This window comes from Giraffa tippelskirchi, chromosome 6 (assembly GCF_054371585.1).
Source record: "Giraffa tippelskirchi isolate mGirTip1 chromosome 6, T2T-mGirTip1v1.2.pri, whole genome shotgun sequence".
Taxonomy (NCBI): Eukaryota; Metazoa; Chordata; class Mammalia; order Artiodactyla; family Giraffidae; genus Giraffa; species Giraffa tippelskirchi.
The window spans coordinates 135,180,668-135,208,221 of record NC_137280.1 but is presented as its reverse complement, the minus strand read 5'-3'; the positions used below and the strand labels follow the sequence as shown (position 1 = coordinate 135,208,221).

The following is a 27,554-nucleotide window of genomic DNA, read 5'->3' as shown; positions in this document are numbered from 1 at the left end:
ATACATCACATATAAAAAAATCAACTTAAAATGTATCTTAGATCTAAATGTAAATGTAAAACCTAAAAATTGTTAGAAGAAAATATAGGAGAGAAAAATGTTGTGACCCTTGGGCTAAGATCTTTCTTAGATATAACACCAAAAGCACAATCCATAAAACAAGAAATTGCTAAAGTGAACTCCATCAAAGCTGAAATCTTTATTCTTCAAAAGGTGCTGTTAAGAGGATAGGAGGAAAAGTCACCATCTGGGAGAAGATCTTTGAGAAGCTTGTGTTTAATGAGATACTCATATTCAGAATACATAAAGAACTCTTAAAGCTGAACAATTAGGAAACAACTTTTTTTTTAATGGACAAAGAATATGAATGCATTCTTCACCAAAAAAGTATACATGGATGATAAATAAGCATTGAAGAGATGTCCCAACATCATCAATAATTAGGGAAATTCAAATTAAAACTGTACATGTATACTTATTAGAATGACTAAAATTTTTAAGACTGACCATACTCATCAAGGATGTAGAGGAACTGGAACTCCCATATGCTGCTATTGTGGATGGACATGGTGCAACCACTTTGGCAAACAGTTTGGTAGTTTCTTAAAAAGTTCAACACATATGGTTATATGGATTAACTATATAATCCAACTGTTCTACCTCAAGATATTTACCTGAAAGGAAAGGGATTTTCTACCTATAAAAAGACTTGTAAAAGGAATTTCCTGGCAGTCTAGTGATTAGGACTCCATGCTTTCACTGCCAATGGCACAGGTTCAATCCCTGGTTGAGGAGTAAGATCCTGCAAGCTGTACGGCACAGTCAAAAACAAAAAACAAAAACACTTGTACCCACATGTTTACGGTAACTGTATTTACAGTAGCAAAAAGGAAACAACCCAAATGTCCATCAACAAGTGAATGGATAAACTGTGGTGTATCCAAGCCATGTAGTACAATTCCGTGATAAATAGGAACAAACTATCAATTCACACAATAACATAGGTGAATCTTTTTTTATTTTTGGCTGTGCTGGGTCTTCATTAGTTCGCAGGCTTTCTCTAGCTGTGGTGAGCAGGGGCTGCTCTTTTTTGTGGTGCACTTGGGCTTCTCATTTTGGTGACTTCTCTTGTGTAGCACAGGCTCTAGAGTGCACAGGCTTCAGTAGTTGTGGAGCACAGGCTTAGCTGGTCCACAGTATGTGGGATCTTACGGGATCAGGGATTGAACCTGTATTCCCTGCATTGGCTGGTGGCAAATTGTATCATTCTAGTCATAAAAAAAAAAAAAAAAAAGGCAACCCAACCTGTAGGGACAGAAAGAAAATCATGTTCCTTGAAGGTTAGAGAGGTGAGCATGGGCATGAGGAAACTTTCAGAAGTGATGGATAATACGTTCACTATTTTGACTGTGAGGATGGTTTCCCACGTGTGTATATATGTCAAATTTTATTCAGTTGTACAATATATGTTTCATTATATATCTGTTAAAACTAGAATGTGAAACCTGATGCCATTTTGGTTCTTTTTTAAAAAGCATGTATGCATATAGTCAAATAGTTTTGAAGGATATGTGCAACATATTGGGTTTGCAAAATAATTCATTCCTATTTTTCTGAAGATGTTATAGGAAAACCTGAACCAACTTTGTGGCCAACCCAGTAAAATGTTACAGGAGTTTTCTCCAGGTGGGTTCAATTATGAGTGAAATTTTATCGGTTTTTGTTGTTTGTGGTGGGTTTTGGGGGGGATGTAAATTTATTTATTTATTTTTGGCTGCTCTGGGTCTTCATTGCTGCATGCATGGGCTTTCTCTAGTTGTGGCGAGCGGGAGACACTCTCTGGTTGCTGTGTGCAGGCTTCTCATCGTGGTAGCTTCTCTTGTTGCAGAGCACGGGCGCATGGGCTTCAGTAGTTGCGGCACATGGGTTTAGCTGCCCTGTGGCACGTGGGATCTCAGTTCCTGGACCAGGGATCGAACCTATGTTCTCTGCATTGCAAGTTGGATTCTTAACCACTGGACCACCAGGGGAGTCCTATGTTTTTTCTTTTTCTTACCTGTGTTGTTACATTTTTAACAATAATGTGTTGATTTTATAACTAAAGAAACTTCATGTGAGGGAAACTGTTAATGATCTGTTTCACTCTAATGGAAGCACCACTTCTTAAAAACATTTTATAGCGAACTGTATTATTGTATGGAAAAGTATGAAAAGCATAAATCTATAGAATAATGAGTATTTCTAGGTAACATCACTTTTCAGCATTGCCTTCCATTTGATAATTGGGTCTATGGCCTAAATAACAGGAATCCCAGCTGGAGTTGGCAGAGTTCTCACCCTGCAATGCGCCGTCATTCATTTAGCAATGGTCAGATGTCAAGGAACAACCTCTTGGAGATGTGAAGTAGCTATGGCAGCATGAAGGAAGAGGACATAGGGAGGAGCATCCTATCAAGATGTAAGAAAGCTATTAATATAGGCCAAGAATAAAATCTTTGCTCTTTGGGGACCCAGACCATGAGCCTAGAGCAGGTGAGGTTTTATGGCATATATAGAAGACTTACTATAGAATATAGAACAATAAATTGCAAATTAGACAGTGGTTTATAACTTTTGGAGGGGTCATACAACTTGTTGAAGCTAATGAAAGCTATGGATCCCCCTTCCATACAACTCACATATATACATACTAAATTTTGCATGCAACTTTAGGAGCAATCGCAAACCCCATGAAACTAATAGACTCTGGGTTGCAAAAGCACCTCTGGAAAAATGAATGCAAGAATTTCTGCTCCTTGTAGCACTGAACAGTCTGCAGATGGTGGGTAGCCAACTCTGGCACTAAGGTTTGAGTGTAGAATAGAATGATATGCAAACTCAGATTAGGGAAGTAAGTTAACAGATAACGAGACTCAGGCCACCATATGACAGAACAGTTTCTGATTGCAGCCAGCACTCTGAGATCACTGTTAGGACCCAAAATTGGCCTTTCTAGTTTCAGCAATGTGTAGTGAATTTTCTGCTGCCATATGCTTCCTTGGCAAAAACTGGGACCTGGTCGTTGGAATAGAGATATTTAGGAGGATACAAAGGCTATAGGAGGATTCCTGACCCCCAGAACCTTCAGAATCATTTCCCACTGCATTTCTTGTCTCTAAGAACGTGATTCGTCTTAACATGACTGAGATGAACTGTGGTGGGGGCTTTGAAGGGAATGTTACACAGAACCATTTCAAGGAGAGGCTGAATTTGGATCTTCAACAAGCCCACTGAAAGAAAGAAAGAGGAATGAGAGGGTTGAGATGGCTATAGAACACAGATTGAGATTGCTAAGCAACACGAGCCCTGCATGGGGGTGGCAGTGGAAGTTGTCCATCAGAAGCTGAAGCATCAATAGTTGGCTCCCAAGTCAACAGAAGTGACATGAGTGATTTATAAGCCACTGTGACCATGGGAATGAAACTGACAGGCAACACTCTAAGGAGTCACGAGATTTGTTACTAGCAAACAGCATCTAGACACAGTGCCTAACTCAAACCCACATAGGAGCCCCTCAAGCAATTCCCTGATCTAAGATTAAAGGTTAAAAAAAAGCTGGGGCAGTGGGGAGAGCAGAACCTCTGGCATGCTGACACTTCTTGGAAGTGAAATTACAGTGATATGACCCTCTTAAGGAAACATATTCAAGTGGACCATAACTTAGAAAGTTGGACTTGCTGGTCAGGGAGACTCACACGTGAACCACAGGCCCTGTGATCTGCTCTTCCCCTACCTCTCTCGCTTCTCCTGGCACCTTTTCCCTCCAGCTGCACCTGCCTCTGTCCAGTCTCCAAAAAGCAGCTTCACCTTGCTGCAGGGCCTACACATATACTGTTTCCTCCACTTGGAACTCTTTCCTCCTGTCTCTACCTGCTTAACTTCTATTCATTTGTCAGATCTGTTATCACTTCCTCAGGAAAATCCTCCCTGACTTCACCCAGTGACCCAGACTCTGCACGCCCTGATAAGCTTCTATTTTGTAACACTTCTCAGTTGTCATGGAGAAACTTCTGCAATATATTTTTACAACTTTTTATCTTATTGTTGTTATTGTTGTTCAGTCACTAAGTTGTGTCTCTTTGTGACCCCATGAACTGCAGCACGCCAGGCTTCCCTGTCCTTCACTATCTCTCAGAGTTTGCTCAAACTCATGTCCACTGAGTCGATGATGCCATCACACCACCTCATCTTCTGTCACCCTCTTCTCTTCCCCTCAATCTTTCCCAGCATCAGGGTCTTTTCCAATTAGTTGGCTCTTCGCATCAGGTGGCCGAAGTATTGGAGTTTCAGCTTCAGCATCAGTCCTTCCAATGAATATTCAGGGTTGATTTCTTTTAGGATTGACTGGTTTGATCTCCTTCCTGTTCAAGGGACTCTCAAAAGTCTTCTCCAACACCACAGTTTGAAAGCATCAGTTCCTTGGCACTCAGCCTTCTTTATGATCCAACTCTCACATTCATACATGACTACTGGAAAAACCATAGCTTTAACTATATGGACCTTTGTCGGCAAAGTGATGTCTCTGATTTTTAATATGCTGTCTAGGTTTGTCATAGCTTTTTTATTTTGAAAGAACTTTAAATCACATAGCTTTCACTAATGTTAACATCTTACCCAAACATAGCACAATTATTAAACCTAAATAGTTAACCCTGGTGAAATCCTATTTCTGATTCTTTTTTTAATCCAGCACCTAAGCCAAGGTCTCACAATTCCTATTCTCTTCCGATCTGTGACTGTTCCTCAGTCTTTCCTTACTGGTCATGGCCCTGAGAGTTTTGAAGAGGACTGGCCAGTTCTTTTGTAATGTTTCTCCGTTTAGGTGTGTGTGATAATTCTTGTGATAAAGTTGAGATTACACATTTTGGGCAATGCCAGAGAAGTGTCACTGTCCTTTATCAGTGCAACGTATTGGGAGGTGCGTGATGTCAGTCTGTCTTATTGCTTACTGGTGATGTTAGCTTGGATCACTTGTAAGTGTTGTCTGCCAGGTTTCTCCACCATTACATTTCCCCCTTTGTAATTGTATCCTGTGAGGAGATATCTTGAGACTGTGCAAAATCCTGTTTCTCATACATTTATCCAATAATTTTAGCATCCATAGATGCTCCTTATTGGCAACAATTCTGACAGTGGCATTTACCTGAAGATTTTTTTTTTCCTATTAATACCATTCCTTCTACATTTAATTGGGATTCTGTTGTGTACAGACTCATGGATGTTTGTTTTCATTCAAAGGATTATAACCTATTGCTGTCATTGTTTCTTTTCTTGCTCAAGTTGTTCAAGACTTGGCCACTGAGAGCTCCTTCCAGTTGGTTCCTGTGTCCTTTCAGTATGCCCCCATGCTCTCATTATCCATATTTATTTTCTCAGTCCTAATATACACAGGAAATACTTTCAGAATTGCTAACACTATTCCTGTGAAAAACAAACTAGAGTATATGCAGTATTTGTGTGCAGTTCCTTTTTCCTGTTGCTTTATAGTACCCCATCAAACCTGTAACTTTGTTTTCCCACCCACTTCAGTGTTGTTGTATTATTTATTTGAAATATATTGTTACTGTTTATATTCCATGTTGAATTTCCCTTATCTCCTGCTTGATTTATTGGGACTCAGAAACATTATTATGGTTCTCAAGAGTTAGATGTACAACAAGATGTACTCAGAAGCATCCCATCCTCTTCATCCTTTATACCCTGTTATCATTTCCCTCTTCTTTCCACTCTCTGTAAATAACCAGTTCATTAGTTTCCAGCTCATTTTTCTTTATGTACCTATGAGCAGACACATGTATATTTTTCTTACATGAACAGTGTGTGTGTGTTTAGTCACTCAGTCGTGTCCAACTCTTTGCAACCCTTGGACTGTAGCCCGTCAAGCTCCTCTGTTCATGGGATTCTCCAGGCAAGAATACTAGAGTGGGTTACCATTCCCTTCTCCAGGGGATTTTCCTGACCCAGCGAGTGAACCTGGTTTTCCTGCATTGCAGGTGGGTTCTTCACCTTCTGAGCCACCAGGGAAGCCTACATGAACAGTAACACTGACAAATTCCCTCATGAAGGACTGAACCAGTCTGTATTCCTATCAGTTATGTTTGAGGGGACCTTTTTCCACACAGCGTTGCCTAGTGGTTTGTGGTAGTGTGCTTATTTTCTTACCAACCCAAGAAATGACAAATGTTATGTTAATATTGTTTCAATTTACATTTTTCTGATTTTGAAGTGAGTTTCAACATCTTATTATGTTTAAGGGTCATTTTTATATCTTTATGTGAGAGTTTATCTGTTCGTTTATTTTCCCAATTTTTCTATCAGGTTTTTGATCCCTTGATACTTCATTCTTTATAGTAGGAATATTATTAACCTTTTGTCTATGATATGTGCTATAAATATTTTCTTCCAGTCTTTTGACTGTGTCTCTTGCCAAGCACATTATTTCTCATGCAGTCAACTTTATCAGTGTTTATTTTCTCTGGACATTTCACCCATGTTTCTTTTTAGTATTTGTATGGTTTCATTTTTAATACTTAGACCCTGGACTCATTTGAAGTTTATTCTTTCCTATGGCATTAAGTATGGATCCAATTTCAACTTTTTTTCAAACGGCTTTCCATTTGGCTCAGCACCATTTGTTAAAAAGTTCACTTTGCTCTGTGATTTGAGATTCTCACCATTCGCCACCCCTCAACAAGACTTGGAGGAGCATCTGAGCCGAAAGCACAGCATACACAAAGACTAACCGAACTACTGAACGTCCTTCTGTGCAAGGATGTGAACTAAAATATGTCTGTGAGAATAATGCCCAAAGATCCAGGAGGGGAAATAAAGGTTGGAGAGGCCATACTGTGAGGCGGAAGGTAAAAAAAAAAAAAAAAAAAAAACAAGGAAGCTGAATGGTGCTGGGACAGAATGAAGCAGAGATACTAAGCAGCACACAAGACAGAAACAGAAGTCAGTCCCTGGCATTGCTTCAGCTCTCGTCCTGCTGCTATAAACTCTTCCAGCAGGAACAACCCAGTAAACGAGCTCTGGAAATCCTGAGATGTGATCAGTGGAAGAAAATATGCAGCCACAACAAAGGAGGAATTCTCAGCAAGTCAAAAAGATTTATTACCATTCCAGGCTTTGTGTGAGCCCGGAACCTGGGGCTGGTCATAGGAGGACAGGACGATGAATAAACCCAGGCACCTGATGTAAGTCCACCTCTCATCACTGGATTCCTGCTCCACAGAATGGCTGCTGGTGGGGCCACCTCTTCAGGCTCTGCCTCCCTCACCCTGACAGCACTCTGGGCCAGGGCAGGAGGCCCTGAGCTCTTAACTCTGAGGCCACTCCACTCCCCCAGCATCTGAGGAGCCTGCCAGGTCAGGCAGTATGGATTCAGCCCCACAGAAGGAGAAACAATGCTAGAGTTGTCTCAAGATTAAAAGGACAAGGCATGCGTGTTCTTACATCCAAGGCCACGAACTGGCCTCCCAAGAGCCAGATTTCCCTACTGACAAGTCTGTTTGGCCCCTTCTGCCTGTGCAGTGTTTAAAAAAAAAAATTCACTCTCAATATTTAAAAATGGATGTCATATAAAAGTCTGGATTTCTGGCCTCTTGAGGGGAAAAATGTTGAGAATATTTGGTATTGCTGGGCCCACAGTCTCCTGTTAACTCACTGGCAATAGCTGGACAGCAACTGCCCCTACAGACTGGAAGTACCCTTTCCAACTCAGCCCAGTCTCCACATCCCTGATTAGAGCCCCAGCTCAAGATGGGGCAGCACCTGCCTTGGATCAGTGCTATTGTACAAAGGCAAGATATGCCTGGAAACAACATGCTTCTCGTGGTCCTCGTCACTCACGGATGTCCCGCGCTTTGCCCTGAAAGCACCTGAATTTGCAGACTATCTTAAATACACAGAGCATTCTCAGTTGTTCTCTCACATGCCCTGCCTCTCCAGGATACGCTACGCCCCACTGTTAATTGGGCAAGTCTAGAAAAAGAACACTACATTATAGAAGTTAACAGAGGAATAGATTTAGATAAACTCCTTCAGACCCTTCCTTGTAAGAGGGAGTGGGAGTAAAATGAAAACTGTTAGTACTTTCACTCTGCTTTTAGGTCAGTGACACACATAAAAAAATCAATGAGAAAAATCATAAAGGTACTTCAGGAGACCAAGATTGGGTCACTCTGAACGTGGGGGTCCTAAAACATGTTAGCCTCCTTAGAAAATGAGTTAAGCTCTTAAAGAGAAAGCCATGGGGGTGAGGCTGAAAGTGCAGCAGCCACCCCAGTAGGTGTCCTGGGCTGTCAGAAACCACCAGGCTCATCCTTCCTTAGGTCAGGGCTGCTGGCCCACAGTTAAAAACTCAGTAGGTGGCGTAAGATGACTTTCAGCGGGGGGACATCATCATTGTAGAAAAGGGCTTGAGAAAGGACAGAGAGTAGAATCTGGCCTTGGCCAACGTAAGACAGAGGAAAAGGATGCCTTCCTCACACCCTCTTCATTCTGCAGTGGCAGGTGCCAACTTATTTGCCTTTAAGGGAGGCGGTGATATTGACACAAGCCAGCCGCTTCCCGCTGTTGCTCAGGATGGTCTGCAGGCGGTAGTTCCCCGTGCTGAGCCAGCTGGGCAACTCCAGGTCGGGCAGCATGAAGTCAGACTTGGGCAGTGAGTAGGCACCCTGTGGGAAAGCCAGTGGACTACAGGTCAGTGGGAGCCTACAGACGGGACTCTCTCCTGGAGTGACCTCTAAGTTTGCAGCTGAGAACTGCCCCTCTTCCCACTCTCCTAAGAGTCATGTGGAGCATGGAATGTGATAGCAGAAGGGCACTGGAGGTCAGATCGAGCATCAAGTCTCCCGTTTCACAGATGGATAAACCAAGGCCCCCCAAAGGTAAGTGATTCAGGATAGATCGGGTCAAATTACACCCACAGATGTCCAGGTCTGCAAGAGAATGTCTCCCAATGCCACGTCTCTACTCCAGTCATTGGGAAATGCTCTCCCCTCCCTGTACTTACTTCTTTGAAGGGACAGTGACAGGGAAGCCCATAGGTGTGCAGTGGTTCTGGGCAGGGTTCCTCAATGGGAATTAACATTTCAAGTATATTACAGAAGTTGTCATAGGTGCAGCTACCAATGTTGTCCACACATGGGATTTTGACCCAGAAGCCGGCTATGTGCTTCTCCACAGTTAATTCCACCTGGTGAAGAGAATTGGGAAAAATGTACAATTCCAAGGCAGACAAACCAGTTCCCCTGCCTCTTTCAAAGGTCAGCATTTTCTTTTAACACAGGTTTTTAATTGGATGGGATCTTGGCAATACTCTGATCCAGAAATGACAATATTGTGGCACATGCCCCAATATTATCCTTTCCTGTGCTCACGGCAGACCATTAATAATCAGATGTGACTTTGCTTTCCCCCTGCACTGAACACACCGTCCTAGCATTCTTTAGGTATTCACTATCCATTGGTTGAAGGTGAAATGCACTTGTCATGTAACTGCTAATTGGCTAACTATGGACATGAGTTTGGGTAAACTCCGGGAGTTGGTGATGGACAGGGAGGCCTGGCATGCTGCAGTCCATGGGGTCGCAAAGAGCGGACACGACTGAGTGACTGAACTGAACTGACTGAATGTGTACTGAGCTGGCCTTGTTTGCCAGGCCCTGTGCAAAGCACTCTCCATGTTACTAATTCAATAATAGCTCAGAAACATATGAGGTAGGGGCTGTGATTAACGAAGTCAAAGGGCAGTTTCAGGGACACAGATTCCAAATCAGAAAACCTTTTAAAGAGTCCAGTGGAAACTGGTGCCAGAATAGATCTGCACCAGGACAGGCTGAAGGCATATAAGCATATGGTATAAAGGTAGCAATGAGGAAAGGACTATGATATGTATAATTGCCATGGATACACAGAAAGCCTCTGTTGTTTTGTATAAAAACAAATATCCACCCCCAAAACAGGCAGCAGGAATGAATGAACTGGTTACTCTGAAACAAAAATACAAAAGGCAAACTTATGAAAGGACATTTAAACAAATCTATGTTGTTTTTGCTGCTCTGGGATTCCAGGATTCCAAAAGTATTAAGTTCCCTGAGTGTACATGCCTCACTAGGCCGCCCTTGGCCCACAGCACCTTCCTTCCAGTGCCTCCTTGACCCTGGGCTCACCTTCAGAGGATCACTGAGGACAGCACTGGTCTTGGCCTCAGCAGTGATGGTCAAGTTCCCCGGAATGGCAATGGGGTCAGGTTCCAGAGTCAGGCTGTTGATCATCGCAGGGTCCTTCCCTGCATCGCAATTATCCCAGGAAAAGCTACCCAGCTGGGAGAGCCAAGGACGATATAGCAGCAAGGAAAGAAAAGAAGCGTTGACAAAAGGTTAGAAGAATTAACAGAGCGGTTACTGACCGTGTGCCCATGGATGAGGTACCTGCTGGCTCTGAGCTTCATCTGCAATGCCACATCTGTAAAGCTACGATAACTCTGGTCCTACCATTTTGTAGGCAGGACTCAACTAAAAGACTTAAAAGACAATCTCCCAAATGTGTGCCATGAACTATAGAGGACAATATCACAGACCCTGAACTTCAGAATAGGAGACTAGCCATATCCACTTTCTCTGATCCCTCACCCCCCTGCTCCACCCACCTCTCCTGCTAGTCTTGGCATCTTCTCCGAGGGAAGTTTTTGGAAGATTCACCTTTACAGCCCATGCCCAGAACCTGATTCACGTCACACCTCGGGCCCAATCCAGGACCAGGAACAATAAGGAACACAAAACAATGGGGAACATAACAGCATGGAACACCGCACCCTCAAGGAGGGACAGTTAACTCAGGGAGGGACTAGGACGCACATGAAAAGATCCCCAGGGGGCCACTTGTTGATGAACAATCCCTAGAGAGCAAACTTCCCAATCCTAACTTGTGCATTCTTACTCCCATCCCACTGCTCAGGCCCTGCCTGGTACCACACCCCAAGTCATCCCCCTCCCCTCTGCTGAGCCATATCCTCCTCCTCCTCCACATCCCCCAAGAGGTCTCCTGATTCCTGACTCCACCATCATGTCCAACTACAAATGACCACTACCTCCCCACTCCCACAGAACCCTGTCTGTGACCACACTCCCCACACCCGGCAGGCTCTGCCCACCCACTCGCACTTTTCCCAGCCCCCTGAAGGCCATCTATGAGAGACTTTCAGTATTTCCCCCACACACATCTCATCTGAAGGCCATCTGTGAGAGACTTTCAGTAGTTCCCCCATGCACATCCTATCTTAGAAGGAAAACCTGCCAGTCCCCACATCCCCAAGTCAACCTCCATCATCAACACAGCCACAGGTAGGTGGACCAGAAGACAATACCTAACACAGACTAGGCTGACAGATTCTCTCTGCCTCCAATTTGGGAAGTAAGACAGAGGCAAAATCACTCAGAGGATTTTGGGCTTTGAGCAGTCCTGGGGTCATAAACTTTAAGATGGAGCCAGAACACAGACTCATGACCAAGTCAAAAGGTCAAGAACTAAGGGCTCTGCTGGTCTGTGGAAAAGAGAACAGATAGAGTCGCCCCTTCCCCTGCCCCCTATCTAAATAGGCAGTGCAGGAGAGTGGGCAAGAGCCTGGTTTTGGAGTGAGACATGGGGTACATCAAGGCTTTAGTCAGTAGACATGGCTTGAAATCCTAGCTTGACCACCAAATCATGTGATTCTGTAGGCCAGTTTCCCCTTTGGAGCTGCAGTTTCCTCATCTTTTAAGTGGAGTCATTTCTGCTTTCCTCTCAGACTTGTTGCGAGGGTGACAGCATGTAATACATAAAGCTCACAACTGAATGCCAGACACAAAGCATGAGCTGGCTCCCTAAATGATAGCCATTAGACATCCCAGCCCCTGCTTCCTGCCATTAGTTCCATCAGATTCCTTGTATACCTGGAATAAACTTCCCTTTACCTGAGCTTCTTGGAATGGGCTTCAGTTCCTTGGAATGAAGCATCAGACCATGACTAAGAAAGGCCTGATTCATCCCTGTGTTCCCCACAGCCCCTAAGGGTAGGTACCAACAAATGTTTCCTTCAGTGTTTATTCCACAGATATTTATGGAGCAATGTTCACAGGTCCGGGGCCAAGCGCTATTCATAGAGGTAAACAATTAGAGATGTGCCTGCGCTGCAGTGAGGAGCTTACAGTCTAATGTAAATAAATATTACCCACTATGATCTCTGGGTGCCATAAATGAAACAAACAGAGGGTCATGTTAAGAGTAACAAAGGACTCACTTAAATAGGGTGCTGAGAAGGGATAATCCTGCAAGATGAGGAGCCAGCCATGCATGTACTGAAAGAATGTTCAGGCAGAGGGAACAGGAGCAAAGGAACATGCGCCCTGCGTTGGGAAGACACTCAACTGCTCTGGGCCCTACAAGGCCAGTGGGCTAGATATAATGGACAAGGCACCTAGATAAGGGTTGAGTGGCGGCAGGGTCGTTTAATAAATGCAAGCCCTCATAGGTCATCATCAGGAGGCTGGATTTCCTATAAATGCAATGGAATGCCATTGCAGGAGAGTGCCCTGCTCTGGTTTATGGTTGAGAATGGATTGCAGAGGGCCCTGTTTGGAAAGGGGAGACCAGTTAGGAGGCCAATATCAAATGAGAGAGTGCCTGGGATTAAGGGTTGGGCTCGAGGGGAGGTAGGCGGACTGACCATTTCCTAGAGCCGCTTTCACAGATGCCAAGGCATCCTGACTCACCATGAGGATTGATTCCAGGTTGAAGTGTCCAAAATATCCTGCTTTTCCTTCCCCCAGTCCCTGGGGAGACTTAACAAAGTGATTTCTCGATGACTGACTAGAGGCTTCTGTCATAATGAATTCTGCAGCCAAGTCCAGGCTCACTAGGAGAAGGAGGTATGATGCTTTAGCAGTGCCCACTAAGGGCAGACCTGGCACCAGATATCTGTCATCCCAGCCCAGGCTAACATATGGGAAGAAGCAGCATATGGAAGAGGGCAAAGGTACAGCGGTGGATGCAGAAATATGGATCCAAGTCACAGACCTGGATTAAAACCACACTGCAGCCACTCTTACTAGCTGAGAACAGGGGTCAGGTGACCCCTCTTGAGGCTCTATTTTCTCATCTAATAAGTGGGCATAATTACATCTTCTCACAGGGCTACTACGGTAAGTGAGACGTTTGTAAACATAAAGTATACAAATTTTTGAGGTCCCAACTCCTCAACACTGTCACAGCCGTGAAAACACACGACTGAGAAACTGTCACAGACCAGAGGAGGCTGGAGCAACAGGACAACACGTGGTGCCCCAGCCTAGATCCTAGAACTGAAAGAGGACATCAGCGGGAAAACTGGTAAAATCCAAATGTAAGTCTAAGAGCTTAGCTAGTGGTAACGTACCTCTGTTGGTTTCTCAGTCTTGACAAACGTACCATGGTAATGCAAGTGTACGTGCGTGCTAAATTGCTTCAGTTGTGTCCGCCTCTGCGACCCCATGGACTGTAGCCTGCCAGGCTCCCCTGTCCATGGGATTCTCCAGGCAAGAATACTGGAGTGGGTTGCCATGCTCTCCTTCAGGGGACCTTCCTGACCCAGGGATCAAACCTGTGTCTCCGGCATTGATGGGTGGTTTCTTTACCACTGAGCCACCGGGGAAGCCCCACCATGGTAATACAAGATGTTAGCAGGGGAAACCAAGTGAGGGGTATGTGGGAACTCTATACTTTATTTGCAACTTTTCTGTAAGTCTAGAATTATTCCCCTAAAATGAGCTTATTAGGGGAAAAAAAACACGTGGCTCAACACACAGCATATAGTGTGTGCATAGTAAATGATATCAGACAGTATCAGATTGTCTATTAAGCACCTATTGTATGCCCAGCCTGGGGCAAGACATTCTCCCCTGTTATCTAAGGCTCACCATAGCCTAGGGCCATGAGACCCAGTTAATGCTAGAAGAGGAACTGGAACTCAAACTGGTTTCCTGATGCTCACTGCTTACTGTCACCCCAAGCCTTCATGTGGCCCAGGGCCTCAGGGTCAGGGTTCCAAATCACATGAGCCCAGAGAAAACCCAAATGATAGAAGATAAGGATGGAAAGAAGTACCCCTTACTGTGGAATCTCAGATGAGCACCATCCTCCCTGGGGCTGGGTAAGGTGGGTTAACTCCCTGATGTCTCATGGCCTCTCCAAAACTGCCAACCTAAGACACTCGGGTCTGGGATGGCAACCACAGCCAAGATATGAAGGAGAGTGGGGACACAGGGAAAGTTCCAGCCTTAGCTGGATTCCACCCCATAGTGGTCAGATCTGGAGCCCAGAGAAACATTCTCAACCTACACTCAGCGACTAACTGTGAATTCTCTGGGACAATAAAGCCAAGAGCTCTTTCCTCCTCCATTCAATTGGCAAAATAGACTCTTTGCCCCTGGGGAGGGTGAGACTGAGCACACTGGCTTCTATCACTTTCTGAGTTTAAGGTTTAAGAGCTTTTCTATCCAGGGAAGCATTTCCCTTCATCCACAACCACTGAGAAAGGCAAGCTGGTATTATCAAGCCCATTTTACAGACCAGGAGACCAAGGCTTAAGGAGTCCAAATGCCACGCCCATGGATTAGAGATAGAGGAGGGATCAGAAGCCAAGCCTCCTAGTCCTATTCCTCTTTCCCCCATACCGCCCTATTCCTGGCTCTGACAAACATTTCCAAGCTGGTTGGAGGGAGGGTACCTAGGCTGGGCCTCTCTCTTTGCTGCCAGAGATATCAAGTGTCTGACCCCTAGCTGTGCAGCAGAGGCCATGGAATTAGGCTTCTCGACTTCTCAGAATGATAGAACTTCCCTTTCCCAAGGGTCTGGAGCACAGTGACTGAGAAGACAAGGGGGAAATTTGTAAGCTGGAGTCTCTCCATGACTCACACCCAGGAGCAGGGCTGCAGCTTTGTTGCCAGAGGGGCAAGTCTGGACCTTCTGGCCTGAAGAGCCTCTCAGAACCACCCACCCACCAGAACAGGCAGCCTCAGAGAAGTACAGAGGGGAGCAGTTGGGTGCCAGGCCTTCTCATGGGGTAAAAGAGGGGACATGTAAATGGGGCTAAGTCTCTTGAGCCTGGGAGTAGAGAATTGGTCTTGCAATTCTGCAAAATTTCACTCAGACATTTGGAAAGGGGACAGGAGAGTACAGGAGGGAGTGAGATTAATCCTTCCAAAACAGCCTGGAGCAGAGCACGGCCAGATAGGGAAAACGAAACCCAACTGAAACGCGCAGAGAGAAAAGGACCCACTCAGAGTCCCACGATTAGTGACCTTGGGAAGTTCTACTGCAAAAAAGTAATTTTAGAGACCGGAGAGGCCACCTCCTTATCCCACCCTAAGCCGCACAGCCCGAGCTAGGCAGGGATGCTGGCAGCAGCCTCCTAAAGGAGAGAGCACTCACCCGGTTCTGGAGAATGCGTGCAGGAAGCGCTGGGCCGGCAAGAAGCAAGCCCAGGGAGATCAGGAAGGGAGCCTGCAACAGGGGGGTCATTGTAAAGGGTGGGTCCTCGCCTGGTTAACTGCAGGTTCTTGGAGGCGACGACTCTGTTAAATACCTGCCAGTATTAGTTATGGAAAGATGTGTATTGCTATGCAAAGCTGAATGCGGCCACTTCCCAATGTGCCCCGCCCCCTCCGGATCTGAGATTTCGGGGCCGGGGATTGGACAGAACTCTCCCGGCCCCGCCCCCTAGAGGTTCCTCGTTTAGGCCCTCGGTTTATGCATGGGCGTCAGGCCCCGCCTTCCTGAGGAGGAAAGGGGCGGGGCGGGGCGAGGAGGGGCGGAACTTGACTCGGGGTGGGCCAGAGTGCGAGGGAGGGGCGGGGCTGTTGCTTCTGAACTCACCGCTGTTACCGTCACTACCTGAAGCACCATCATATTTTCACATCCAAGTCTTTCTTGACAAAAATGTCTTGCTCCCTGTCTATACTACTCTTCCCCATAGCCGCGTTACAAATCACTGTTTTTTTAATAATTATTATAATGATAAATAGCAATTATTAAGTGCTTTAATGCATACCAAGCACGGTAAAATAGGGACTCTATTTTTTTGCTCCATTTTACCACTGAAGAAACATACACGATAAGGTAAGTTAGCTTTGCCAAAGTCACACGACTAAGAACTGATAGAGCAGGGATTCTGCTTATATATATCTCATCAGCCAAGATTTCCTTAAGCTATTACACTTTGTAGTTCAGGTTCGATTTTTTAAAAAAGCAGTAGGTATACTATTCCTGCCAAATTACCACTAGATTGTAAACCCCACAGGGGGTAAAACCATGGCTTATGGTCACTGGTAATGTGTACCCAGTGTCTGACACATAATAGGCAATCTATCTTTATTGAATAAATGAAGGCATGAATAGAATTTAAAACAACCTAATCATCTTTTAAAAGAAATATTTTATTTTGGAATTAATTTTACATTACAGAAAAGTTGCCAAAATAGCACAAAACTCTCTCCTAGTTTCCCCCATTGTTAACATTAAGATACAGGGTATTTTTTATAAAAACTAAGAACCCACATTGATGTATTAACTAAGCTCCAGATTTCACCTGATCTTTTAGTATGCTTTTGTAATTGCACACCTTCCTCCCATTCTGATAACTCCTTCCCTCTCTCATCTAGCACAACCTCTTCATAATACACAAGTGAAATTTCAGGCCCCTTGAGTGAGAGACCTTGTCTAATGTCACATGCATGCATTCTAAGTCACTTCAGTTGCGTCCGACTTTTTGCGACCCTGTAGACTGTATGTAGCCCACCAGGCTCCTCTGTCCATGGGATTTTCCAGGCAAGAATACTGGAGTGGGTTGCCATACCAAGATATGCAATGTCATGCCATGCCTCCTCCAGGGGATCTTCCCAACCCAAGGATCGAACCCAAGTCTCCTGCAGCTCCTGCATTGCAGACAGATTCTTAACCACTGAGCCACTGGGGAAGCTCCCAATGTCACATAGCAGGAACAAAACTAGAATACACTTCTCCCGAAGCTGTTCTCAAAGAGGTATCAGAGGTGTCCTTGGGACTGTGCTCCTTGGTGGATGTGTAGGTGGTGGATGCCCTGGAGCCTCACCAGGAAGCCAGAAAGGGGCTGCACAACTCTCTTCCAGCATCATTCCTGCTTCCTCTTTGCACCTGTCAAGGCCCCACTACCCTATTATCCACTTGAATGGTCAGGCCCCATATGATGGCTCCTCTCTTGCTTCTGTATATCCCCTGCCCAATCTGGCCCTGCCTCACCCTTACATTACCTGCATGATTATCTCCCCTTCCTAAAGTGAAAGTTATTTTATTTTAAAAGTTTTTAATTTTATATTGGAGTAAAGTTGATTAACAGTATTTTGATAGCTTCAGGAGTAAAGCAGAGTGATTCAGTTATACATATATTGTATCCACTCCTTTTCAAATTCTTTTCCCATTTAGATTATAACAGAGTATTAAGCAGAGTTCCCCTGCACTATACAGTAGGTCCTTGTTGATTATCCATTTTAAATATAGCAGTGTGTACATGTAAGTTCCAAACTATCCACCCCAGTCCCTGTAACAATAAGTTCTTTCTCTAAGTCAATGAGTCTGTTTCTGTTTGGTAAATAAGTTCATTTGTATCATATTTTTTTTAGATTTTGCATATAAGGGATATCATGAGATATTTCTCTTTTTCTGGCTGACTTACTTCACTCAGTATTACAGTCTCTAGGTTCATTCATGTTGCTGCAAATGGTTGTTTTTTAATGGTTAATATTCCCTTATATATATGTATAAGGTGAAATTTTAATCAGCAGTTACCTGCATGATCAGCTGGTGTGCATGTTCGTGCTCAGTTGTGTCCGACTCTTTGCAACCCCATGGACTGTAGCCCACCAGGCTTCTCTGTCCATGGGATTTTCCAGGCAAGAATACTGGAGTGGGTTCAAACCCACGTCTCCTTCCTCTCCTGCATTGGCAGGCAGAGTCCTTACCAATGAGCCACCTAAGAAGCCTTCGTGATCAAGCTAATAATTTTCTAGTCCTCTAACCAGAACAGCTCCAGCATGTTCAATCATCCACAGGAAACAGTGACTGCCTGCAAGGATTGCCTACCCAAAGAGCTGTGGGAGAGGTGAGTTACAAGTCCCCTTGGCATCCAAGGAGCCCTTTTGACATCATGTCCACTGCAACTAATAGCCTCCTCCTCCCCTGTGTAGTGGAGATTGCAGCTGTGTCATGCCTTTTGCCATTGGTACTCAGTGAGGGATCGTTCCAGGTCCTTTGCCTCTGATTTATAAGATTCCTTATCCAATAATTGATGTCTGTGTCTCTGACTCCTTCAGGGTTCCTTCTTCAGTCTCAGAGCTAGGCAATGGCAAGGATTGCAGGACTGCAGAGTGCAGCCCTACACTATGTCCTTCCAGCTCCTCAAGACTCCGTTCCCTCAGCCTCAGGCACACTCCTTCACACAAGACGTCAATCAGTTCCGTTCAGTCATTTAGTCATGTCTGACTCTTTGCGACCTCATGGACTGCAGCACTCCAGGCCTCCCTGTCCATAACCAACTCCTGGAGCTTGCTCAAACTCATTTCCATCGACTCAGTGATGCCATCCAACCACCTCATCCTCTGTCATCCCCTTCTCCTCCCGCCTTCAATCTTTCCCAGAAACAGGATCTTTTCTAATGAGTCAGTTCTTCACATCAGGTGGCCAAAGTACTGGAGTTTCAGCTTCAGCATCAGTCCTTCCAATGAATATTCAGGACTGATTTCCTTTATGATTAACTGGTTTGATCTCCTTGCAGTCCAAGGGACTCTCAAGAGTCTTCTCCAACACAACAGTTCAAAAGCATCAAATCTTTGGCGCTCAGCTTTCTTTATAGTCCAACTTTCACATCCGTACATGACTACTGGAAAAACCATAGCTTTGACTAGACAGATCTCTTTTGGCAAAGTAATGTCTCTGCTTTTTAATATGCTGTCTAGGTTGGTCATAGCTTTTCTTCCAAGGAACAAGTGTCTTTTAATTTCATGGCTGCAGTCACCACCTGCAGTGATTTTGGAGCCCAAGAAAATAAAGTCTGTCACTGTTTCCATTTCTTCCGCATCTATTTGCCATGAAGTGATGGGACCAGATGCCATGATCTTAGCTTTTTGAATGTTGAGTTTTAAGTCAACTTTCTCACTCTCCTCTTTCACTTTGTTCAAGAGACTCTTTAGTTCCTCTTCGATCTCTGCCATAAATGTTGTGTCATCTGCACATCTGAAGTTATTGATATTTCTCCCAGCAATCTTGATTCCAGCTTGTGCTTCATCCAGCCCAGCATTTCACATGATTTACTCCACATATAAGTTAAATAAGGTGAGTGATGATATACAGCTTTGACTTACTCCTTTCCCAATTTGGAACGAGTCTGTTATTCCATGTCCGGTTCTAACTGTTGCTTCTTGACCTGCGTACAAATTTCTCAGGAGGCAGGTAAGGTGGTCTGGTATTTCCATCTCTTTAAGAATTTTCCACAGCTTGTTAGATGTCAGTGGGGTCTTGGGCAATTAAAGGCCAAATCTCCTGGCCACCTAGAAGAACCTCTCAATGAACAGGCACATTCCTTGGGGATTAGAGTACCTGACATCTCCAACTGAAGGGCTTTGGATGCAATTGTGGAAGGCCAGAGACACAGTGACTGGAAACAAAGCAAACCTTGCTTCCTGTAGAACAACTTGAAGGTGTCTACTTAAAAGGAAAAGTGCATAATTTGAGAGTTTCAAGTTAAGCTTTATTGGGGGCAAAATGAGGACTGCAGCCCAAGGACTGCAGCACCTCAGATAGCTCTGAGAAACTGCTCCAAAGAAGCAGCAGGGAAGGTCAGTATGTATGAGATTTTGGTGAAGGGGGAATACATGCAGTCATGCACATATCTTTCCAGAAGATTTCTGCTAGTCTCCTGAAGCTTTTGCTCGTCATAAGGAACAGTCATCACCATGAAGGATTTTAGTGCTTTTCTAGATGTGAGGAGATACAAGAAGAGGAGTGTGAAAAATCTGGCTTAAAACTCATTGTCGAAAAAAAACTAAGATCATGGCATTTGGTCCCATCATGTCATGGCTAATAGAAGGGGAAAAAGTGGAAGCAGTGACAGATTTTCTCCGCTTGGGCTCTAAAATCATGGCAGATGGTGACTGCAGCCATGAAATTAGAACACATTTGCTTCTTGGAAGGAAAGCTATGACAAACCTAGACAGTGTATTAAAAAGCAAAGGTCTGTCTAGTCAAAGCTATTATTGTCTTTCCAGTAGTCATGTATGGATGTGAGAGTTGGACCATAAAGAAAGCAGAGAGCCAAAGAACTGATGCTTTGTAACTGTGCTGCTGTAGAAGACTCTTGAGAGTTCCTTGGATAGCAAGGAGATCAAACCAGTTAATCATAAAGGAAATCAACCCTGAATATTCATTGGAAGGACTGATATTAAAGCTGAAGCTCCAGTACTTTGACTACCTGATGCAAAGAGCTGACTCATTAGAAAAGACTCTGATGCTGGGAAAGATTGAAGGCAGAAGAAGAGGGCGACAGAGGATAAGATGGTTGGATGGCATCACCGATTCAATGAACTTGAATTTGGGCAAACACCAGGAAATAGTGAGGGACAGGGAGGCCTGGCATGCTGCAGTCCATGCGGTTGCAAAGAGTCAGACACGACTGAGCGACTGAACTGAGCTGAACTGGTTTTAAATCTTGACTATTCTTATTATTCTTTTTAAATTTTTAAAAAGGTAAAATCATAACTCTCATACTTTTGAGAGTATGAGTATCCCTAAGTATGGATCACGAATTGAGATAAAAGTACACATGGAGGCAAAATTAGCCTCTTCCATAGTGGGGGAGAGAAGTCAATTTAACAATTCACAGGACAAAAAATGACTGTCTATAGGCAAAGATTATTTTCCGTTGCTCTGGGTTACCTACATCTTCAGTCAGCTCTCACATCCACTCTCACATCCAAACATGACTACTATAGATTTTACTATATGGACCTTTGTCAGCAAAGTGATGCTTCTTAATACGCTGTCCAAGTTTGTCATAGTTTTTCTTCCAAGGAGCAAACATCTTTTAATTTCATGGTTTCCATCACTATCCACAGTGATTTTGGAGCCCCCCCCCCAAATAGTCTGTCACTGTTTCCATTGTTTCCCCACCTATTTGCCATGAAGTGATGGGATCAGATGCCATGATCTTAATTTTTTGAATGTTGAGTTTTAAGCCAGCTTTTTCACTCTCCTCTTTCACTTTCATCAAGAGGCTTTTTAATTCTTCTTTGCTTTCTGCCATAAAGGTGGTGTCATCTGCACATCTGAGGTTATTGATATTTCTCCCGGCAATCTTGACTCCAGATTGTGCTTTATCTACCTTGGCATTTCACATGATGTACTTCACATATAAGTTAAATAAGCAGGGTGACAATATGCCGCCTTAACATACTCCTTTCCTGATTTGGAACCAGTCTGTTCCATTTCCAGTTCCAACTGTTGCTTCTTGACCTGAATACAGGTTTCTCAGAAGGCAGATAATGTGGTCTGGTATTCCCATCTCTTTAAGAATTTTCCACAGTTTATTGTGATCCACAGTGTCAAAGGCTTTAGCATGAATGAAGAAGAAGTAGATATCTTTTTGGAATTCTTTTGCTTTTTCTATGATCCAGCAGATGTTGGCAATTTGACCTCTGGTTCCTCTGCCTTTCCTAAATCCAGCTTGTACATCTGAAAGTTCTCAGTTCATGTACTGTTGAAGCCTAGCTAGGAGAATTTTGAACGTTACTTTGCTAGCATGTGAAATGAGTGCCCTTGTGTGGTACTTTGAACTTTCTTCCGCATTGCCCTTTTTTGGGATTGGAATGAAAACTGACCTTTTCCAGTCCTGTGGCCACTGCTGAGTTTTCCAAATTTGCTGGCATATTGACTACAGCACTTTAACAGCATAATCCTTTAGGATTTGAAATAACACAGCTGGAATTCCACCACCTCCACTAGCTTTGTTCATAATGATGCTTCCTAAGGACGACTTGACTTCACACTCCAGGATGTTTGGCTCTAGGTGAGTGATCACACCATTGTGGTTATCTGGGTCATGAAGATCTTTTTTGTACAGTTTTTCTGTGTATTCTTGCCACCTCTTCTTAATATCTTCTGCTTCTGTTAGGTCCATACCATTTCTGTCCTTTATTGAGCCCATCTTTGCATGAAATGTTCCCTTGGTATCTCTAATTTTCTTGAAGAGATCTCTAGTCTTTCCCATTCTATTGTTTTCCTCTATTTCTTTGCATTATTCACTTAGGAAAGCTTTCTTCTCTCCCCTCTATTCTTTGGAACTCTGCATTCAGATGGATATATCTTTCCTTTTCTCCTTTGCCTTTCATTTCTCTTCTTTTCTCAGCTATTTGTAAGGCTTTCTCAGACAACCACTTTGCCTTTTTTGCATTTATTTTTCTTGGGGATGGTTTTGATCATGGCCTCCTATAAAATGTTACAAACCTCCATCCATAGTTCTTCAGGCATTCTATCAGATCTAATCCCTTGAATCTATTTGTCATTTCCACTGTATCATCATAAGGGATTTGATTTAGGTCATACCTGAATGGCCTAGTGGTTTTCTCTATGTTCTTCAATTTAAGTCTGAATTTTACATTAAGGAGTTCGTGATCTGAGCCACAGTCAGCTCCCAGTCTTGTTTTGCTGACTGTATAGAGCTTCTCCATCTTAGGCTGCAAAGAATATAATCAATCAGTTTTCAGTATTGACCATCTGGTGATGCCCATATGTAGAGTCATCTCTTGTGTTGTTGGAAGAGGATGTTTGCTATGACCAGTGCCTTCTCTTGGCAAAACTCTGTTAGCCTTTTTCCTACTTCATTTTGTACTCCAAGGCCAAACTTGCCTATTACTCCGCGTATCTCTTGACTTCCTATTTTTGCATTCCAGTTCCCAGTGATGAAAAGGACATCTTTTTTTGGTGTTAGTTCTAGAAGGTCTTGTGGGTCTTCATAGAACTGTTCAACTTCTTCATCTTTGGCATTAGTGGCTGGTGCATAGCCTTGGATTACTGTGATATTGAATGGTTTGCCTTGGAAATGAACAGAGATCATTCTGTCATTTTCGAGATTGCACCCCAGTACCGCATTTCACACTCTTTTGTTGACTATGATGGCTACTCCAATTCTTCTAAGGGATTCTTGCCCACAGTAGTAGATAGAATGGTCATCTGAATTAAATTTGCCCATTCCCATCCATTTTAGTTCACTGGTTCCTAAAATGCCAGTGTTCACTCTTGCCATCTCCTGTTTGACCACTTCCAATTTACTTTGATTCATGGACCTAACATTCCAGGTTCCTATGCAGTATTGCTCATTACAGTATCGGACTTGACTTCTGCCACTAGACACACCCACAACTGGGCCTTGTTTCCACTTTGGCTCAGCCTCTTCATTCTTTCTTGAGTTATTTCTCCATTGATTTCCAGTAGCATATTGGGCACCTACCGACCTGGGGAGTTCATCTTTCAGTGTCCTATCTTTTTGCCTTTTCATACTGTTCATGGGGATCTCAAGGCAAGAATACTGAAGTAGTTTGCCATTCCCTTTTCCAGTGGGCCACGTTTTGTCAGAACTCTCCACCATGACCTGTCCATCTTGGGTGGTCCAACATGGCATGGCTCATAGTTTCATTAAGTTACACAAAGCTGTGATCCATGTAATCATTTTGATTAGTTTTCTGTGATTGTGGTTTTCATTCTGTCTGCCCTCTGATGGATGAGGATGAGAGGTTTGTGCAAGCTTCCTGATGCCCTTAACCTTACTGGGCCTCAGTTTCCCCATTTGTTAGAAAGTAAGATCAAGCTAGATGATCCCCAAGGTCCCTTTCAACTTTGAGAGTCTGTCTATACATGTAGATTGAGCTTCCCTAATGGCTCAGCTGGTAAAGAATCTGCCTGCAATATAGGAGACACAGGTTTGATCCCCGAGTCTGGAAGATCCTCTGGAAGAGGAAATTGTGGCCCACTCCAGTATTCTTGCCTGAAAAATCCCATGGACAGAGAAGCCTGGTGGGCAACAGTCCAGTCCAAAGGGTTGCAAAGAGTTGGACTTGACTGAGCAACTAAACACACATACACATAGGTGGACCTATAGCTGGTTCATGTTGATGATTGGTAGAAGCCAACACAATACTGTAAACCAATTATCCTTCGATTAAAAACAAATAAATTTTTAAAAACACATACATACATACCTGTAGAAAACTGGTAGGAATGCTCTGGAAGTCATTTCAATCCCCTTTGGCTAGCCCATTTTAGAGATCAAGAAATTGAAGCCCAGAGAGGGACAGACCTTGCCCAAGGCTACCCAGCAGAAATGGGATGATAATACAGGTTTCTGGCCTCTCACTCAGGGTCATACCTCTGGCATTGCAAAAGCACAGCCCCTTTCTCACTTCACCCTTCTGAATCATGAAAGCAGTTGGAGGCCTGACAGGGCCTTGGGGAGCAGAGGGTGGACTACTCAGGCAGGCCCGGCAGGGCTGTGGAAGGTGCCACAGGAGTGCCCAGGGTGGGACGCCCCTTTCAAATTTGCATTGCTTTCATTCCCCCAAATTTTCATCTCATTAGAGCCTTTGCCTAGAGCTGTGATTCTCAGTGGTGGCTATATACTGGAATCACCAGGAGCGCCTTAAGCAAACCACCTACGAGCCCAGGCCCAGGCTGCACCCCAGGGTGGGACCCAAGCAGCAACAATTTTTTAAAGTAATGCCCAGATGATTCCTAGGTGCAGCCAACTTGGAGAACTACTGGACAAAGCAGCTTTTCTCTAATGGTAATAAACATGCACAATACCTGGGATCTCATTAAAATGCAGATTATGCTTCAGCAGGTCTGGGTAGAGTCCAAGAATCTGTGTTTCTAAGAAGCTGCTAATAAGGCCAGGGTTATCCAGGAGACCACAGGGTAGCCAGGGTCAGGACCAGACACTCTCTCCACCCCTGAGTTGTAGGGGTAGAATACAGATGGAATCTCTATTTCCTCCCAAGAAAGGCGTCTGGTGAACTTATTTCCTCCTCCTCTGTTTACTGAAACAGAGCAGAAAGGACAAAGCCTCAGCTGTTGCCAGGTTCTCACTCTACACCTCATTGCCCTGCTACATGTCGAAGCAGGATGGATTCCACGATGTCTGAAAGTCAATGCAGATGCAGCAGCCTTTGGTTCTGTGAAGTATCTGGCTCCAGTGAGCTGCCCAAGGGGAGCTGGGTGGATCCAGGCAGTCTGGCCTAAAGCCTGTTCTTTGAACAGCTCTCCTCAACCTTTCCTACCCTTCCTCCTGACTCCTCCCCTTGGCCCTTCACTAGCCTCCAAAGTGGCTCTCAAGATAGTATGAATCAAACAGACCTTGGCTGTTTTTGCCGGTAACCTTCCAACCAAGGACAGCCCCACTGACTTATGAGGAAGGAGGGCAATGCCTAATTGAGAGGGAGAGTATTAGGAACTTTGTCCCTTCTAAGGGCTCGGGACATGGACTCAGGGACAGGGTCACAATGCAACAGATTTCAGTTGGGCAGCACCTTGGTCAAAACTCCTTCATGTCTGCCTTTGCAATTGAAATTGAGTCCCCCTAAAACTGAATTCCCTCTCTATCCAAAACTTTATTCTCTTTCTTGTCCTCTCTGACCTCAAGCCTGTACTAACTGAACACTAATCAACTAGAGTCAGATAACTAAAATTGCTGTTGTCAATAACATGTTAATGTACCAAAATTACTAGCCCAATTGTAGATATTATTAATGTACACACTCAGGTTGTTTTTCGAGAGGCAAGATGAGCTAATAGACCCCCGAGCCATGGATCACCTGGCTCGAGAATCATAAACCAGAGATAGATATCCTGACCTCCTGAAATTACGATTAAGAAATATCACAGAAATGTCACAAGGATAATTAATTCCAACCTCTTTGTTCCTCCCCTTACAGAAACCCCTAGTCAGTGACTGTACTGGAGTGGACCTCTGAGGCCTGTCTCCCAGTTCCCGACGATGGCACCCTGCAGTAAGTGCTGTTCTTTTCTTCACTACCACACCGTGTCAGTATATTGGCTTTCCTGCGCATTGGAGGAGCAGATCTGAGTTGGTTTGGTAATATTAATAACAGTTTCCAAAGATTTCTATGAGCTATCTAATTCATTCATTCATTCAACAAGCATTTGCTGGGCAGAGCAATGCCAGTGTCCCAACCCTGGGATGCAATCCGCCAGCAATCAGTGTACTCACTTCTATTGCTTCAGGCACGTCACCCCCTGCAGGGTTGGGCGGAAATGAGTAACCGTCAGCAACCACCTGTAGTACATTCATGACGCCAGTAGGGGGAGACCGCTACCCAATTCGGGATCTTTGTTACCTGACACACTGGCGCAGTGTGGACAGACCTGGTTTTTCAAGGGAAGCTGGAAATCCAGATTTTTATGTGAATGTTTCAAATCGTTAAGGATGGGCAGAGAATTCAGATCGTAATAAAAAACTGTGTAAGTTAAAAATAAGTCTGTAAGACAGATATCCCTAAATAACCTCAGTGGGCACACCCTGAAGTTGACCCAAAGTGTGGGATCCCGAAATTCATTCAATAATGCCAGGGCTTCACATCATTCATCTAATGCTTGCTTTTGACATGTGGGGAGACTGAGGTTCAGAGAAAAAGAGAGACTTGCCCAGGTTTGTTAGGGCAGAGCCAAGAGTTGGTGCGCAGGGTCCTGACTTCTGGTCCAGGTCATATTGCCGTGGGAAGCATTCCCACCAGAACCCTGGGGTCCATGCTCCGAGAGCTGGTCCTGACCAGGGGAGTCCTGATGGGACCGGGGAGGTCGCCAGAGCCCAAGGGCAGGAGGGGGAGCCGGAGTTTATTTTTAGCTGCCTAGAATGTGCCTCTACGCCTTATTTAGACATCAGGCGACAGAGTGAGCTGGAGGCAGCAGGGGCGGGGGAGGAGAGAGCCCCCCCTCCCTGGGCTCCTCTTACAACTGCTCTTCTCTGCCCTGCCCCTTATCATCCTTTCTGGGGGCTCTGGGGCTGCTCTAAATAGCAGCCCTTGCTGGCGTGGGTGCTGTCCTGCTCTGGCTGGCTGGCTGGCTTCCTCCTCCACCTCCACCCTTTTCCCCATTCCCCACAGTCCTGCAGAGAAATAGAATTCCAGGATCCTGGAATGTTTTTTCTTCATCTTCTGGGGTCACAGATCTCTTTGAGAAGGTGTAGTAATTTACCACGGTGGTTTAGAGCTTATGTTGTGGAGTGTGATGGACCTGAGTTCAACTCCAGCACAGGACCCTAAGCAAGTCCTTACACTTCCCAAACCTGAGTTTCCACTTCAGTAAAGTGGAAATAGTAACCCCCACCTGTCCCCACCTGCAACCTCCATCATGGTTCCTGAAGATTAAATGTGATAAAATATATACAGACCTTAGCCTGTCAT

At 44.5% G+C, this 27,554-nt stretch overlaps 2 protein-coding genes across 9 annotated transcripts in view; one reads left to right on the top strand and one right to left on the bottom strand.

Moving 5' to 3' along the window:
* The window catches only part of SLC36A3 (solute carrier family 36 member 3), a 76,728-nt gene that overhangs the window by 27,164 nt on the left and 22,010 nt on the right, over positions 1-27,554 (top strand). For 2 of the 5 annotated variants that reach the window (XM_081495950.1, XM_081495948.1), the window contains exons 11-12: positions 1,620-1,686; positions 1,889-2,123. In XM_081495950.1, the coding sequence (XP_081352076.1) occupies positions 1,620-1,638 (19 nt within the window). In that variant the 3' untranslated portion in view covers positions 1,639-1,686; positions 1,889-2,123. Of the gene's footprint in view, positions 1-1,619; positions 1,687-1,888; positions 2,124-2,306; positions 2,533-26,066; positions 26,254-27,554 lie in introns of those variants that run through there. The other 3 variants (XR_014055548.1, XR_014055549.1, XM_081495951.1) reach the window with 3 other exon arrangements.
* On the bottom strand, positions 7,129-26,432 carry GM2A (ganglioside GM2 activator). Of its 4 annotated transcripts, XM_081495986.1 has the most exons (6): positions 26,363-26,426; positions 24,940-25,172; positions 12,795-12,937; positions 10,215-10,367; positions 9,056-9,238; positions 7,129-8,717 (listed from the first exon to the last, which is right to left on the bottom strand). In XM_081495986.1, exons 3-6 carry the CDS (start codon positions 12,906-12,908, stop codon positions 8,562-8,564), a joined length of 606 nt encoding a protein of 201 aa, XP_081352112.1. In that variant the 5' UTR covers positions 12,909-12,937; positions 24,940-25,172; positions 26,363-26,426; the 3' UTR covers positions 7,129-8,561. The 4 variants fall into 4 exon arrangements, with proteins under 4 accessions (XP_081352112.1, XP_081352114.1, XP_081352111.1 ...); XM_081495988.1 differs by lacking the exon at positions 12,795-12,937 and having other exon boundaries at positions 26,363-26,432; XM_081495985.1 differs by lacking the exon at positions 24,940-25,172 and having other exon boundaries at positions 26,363-26,392.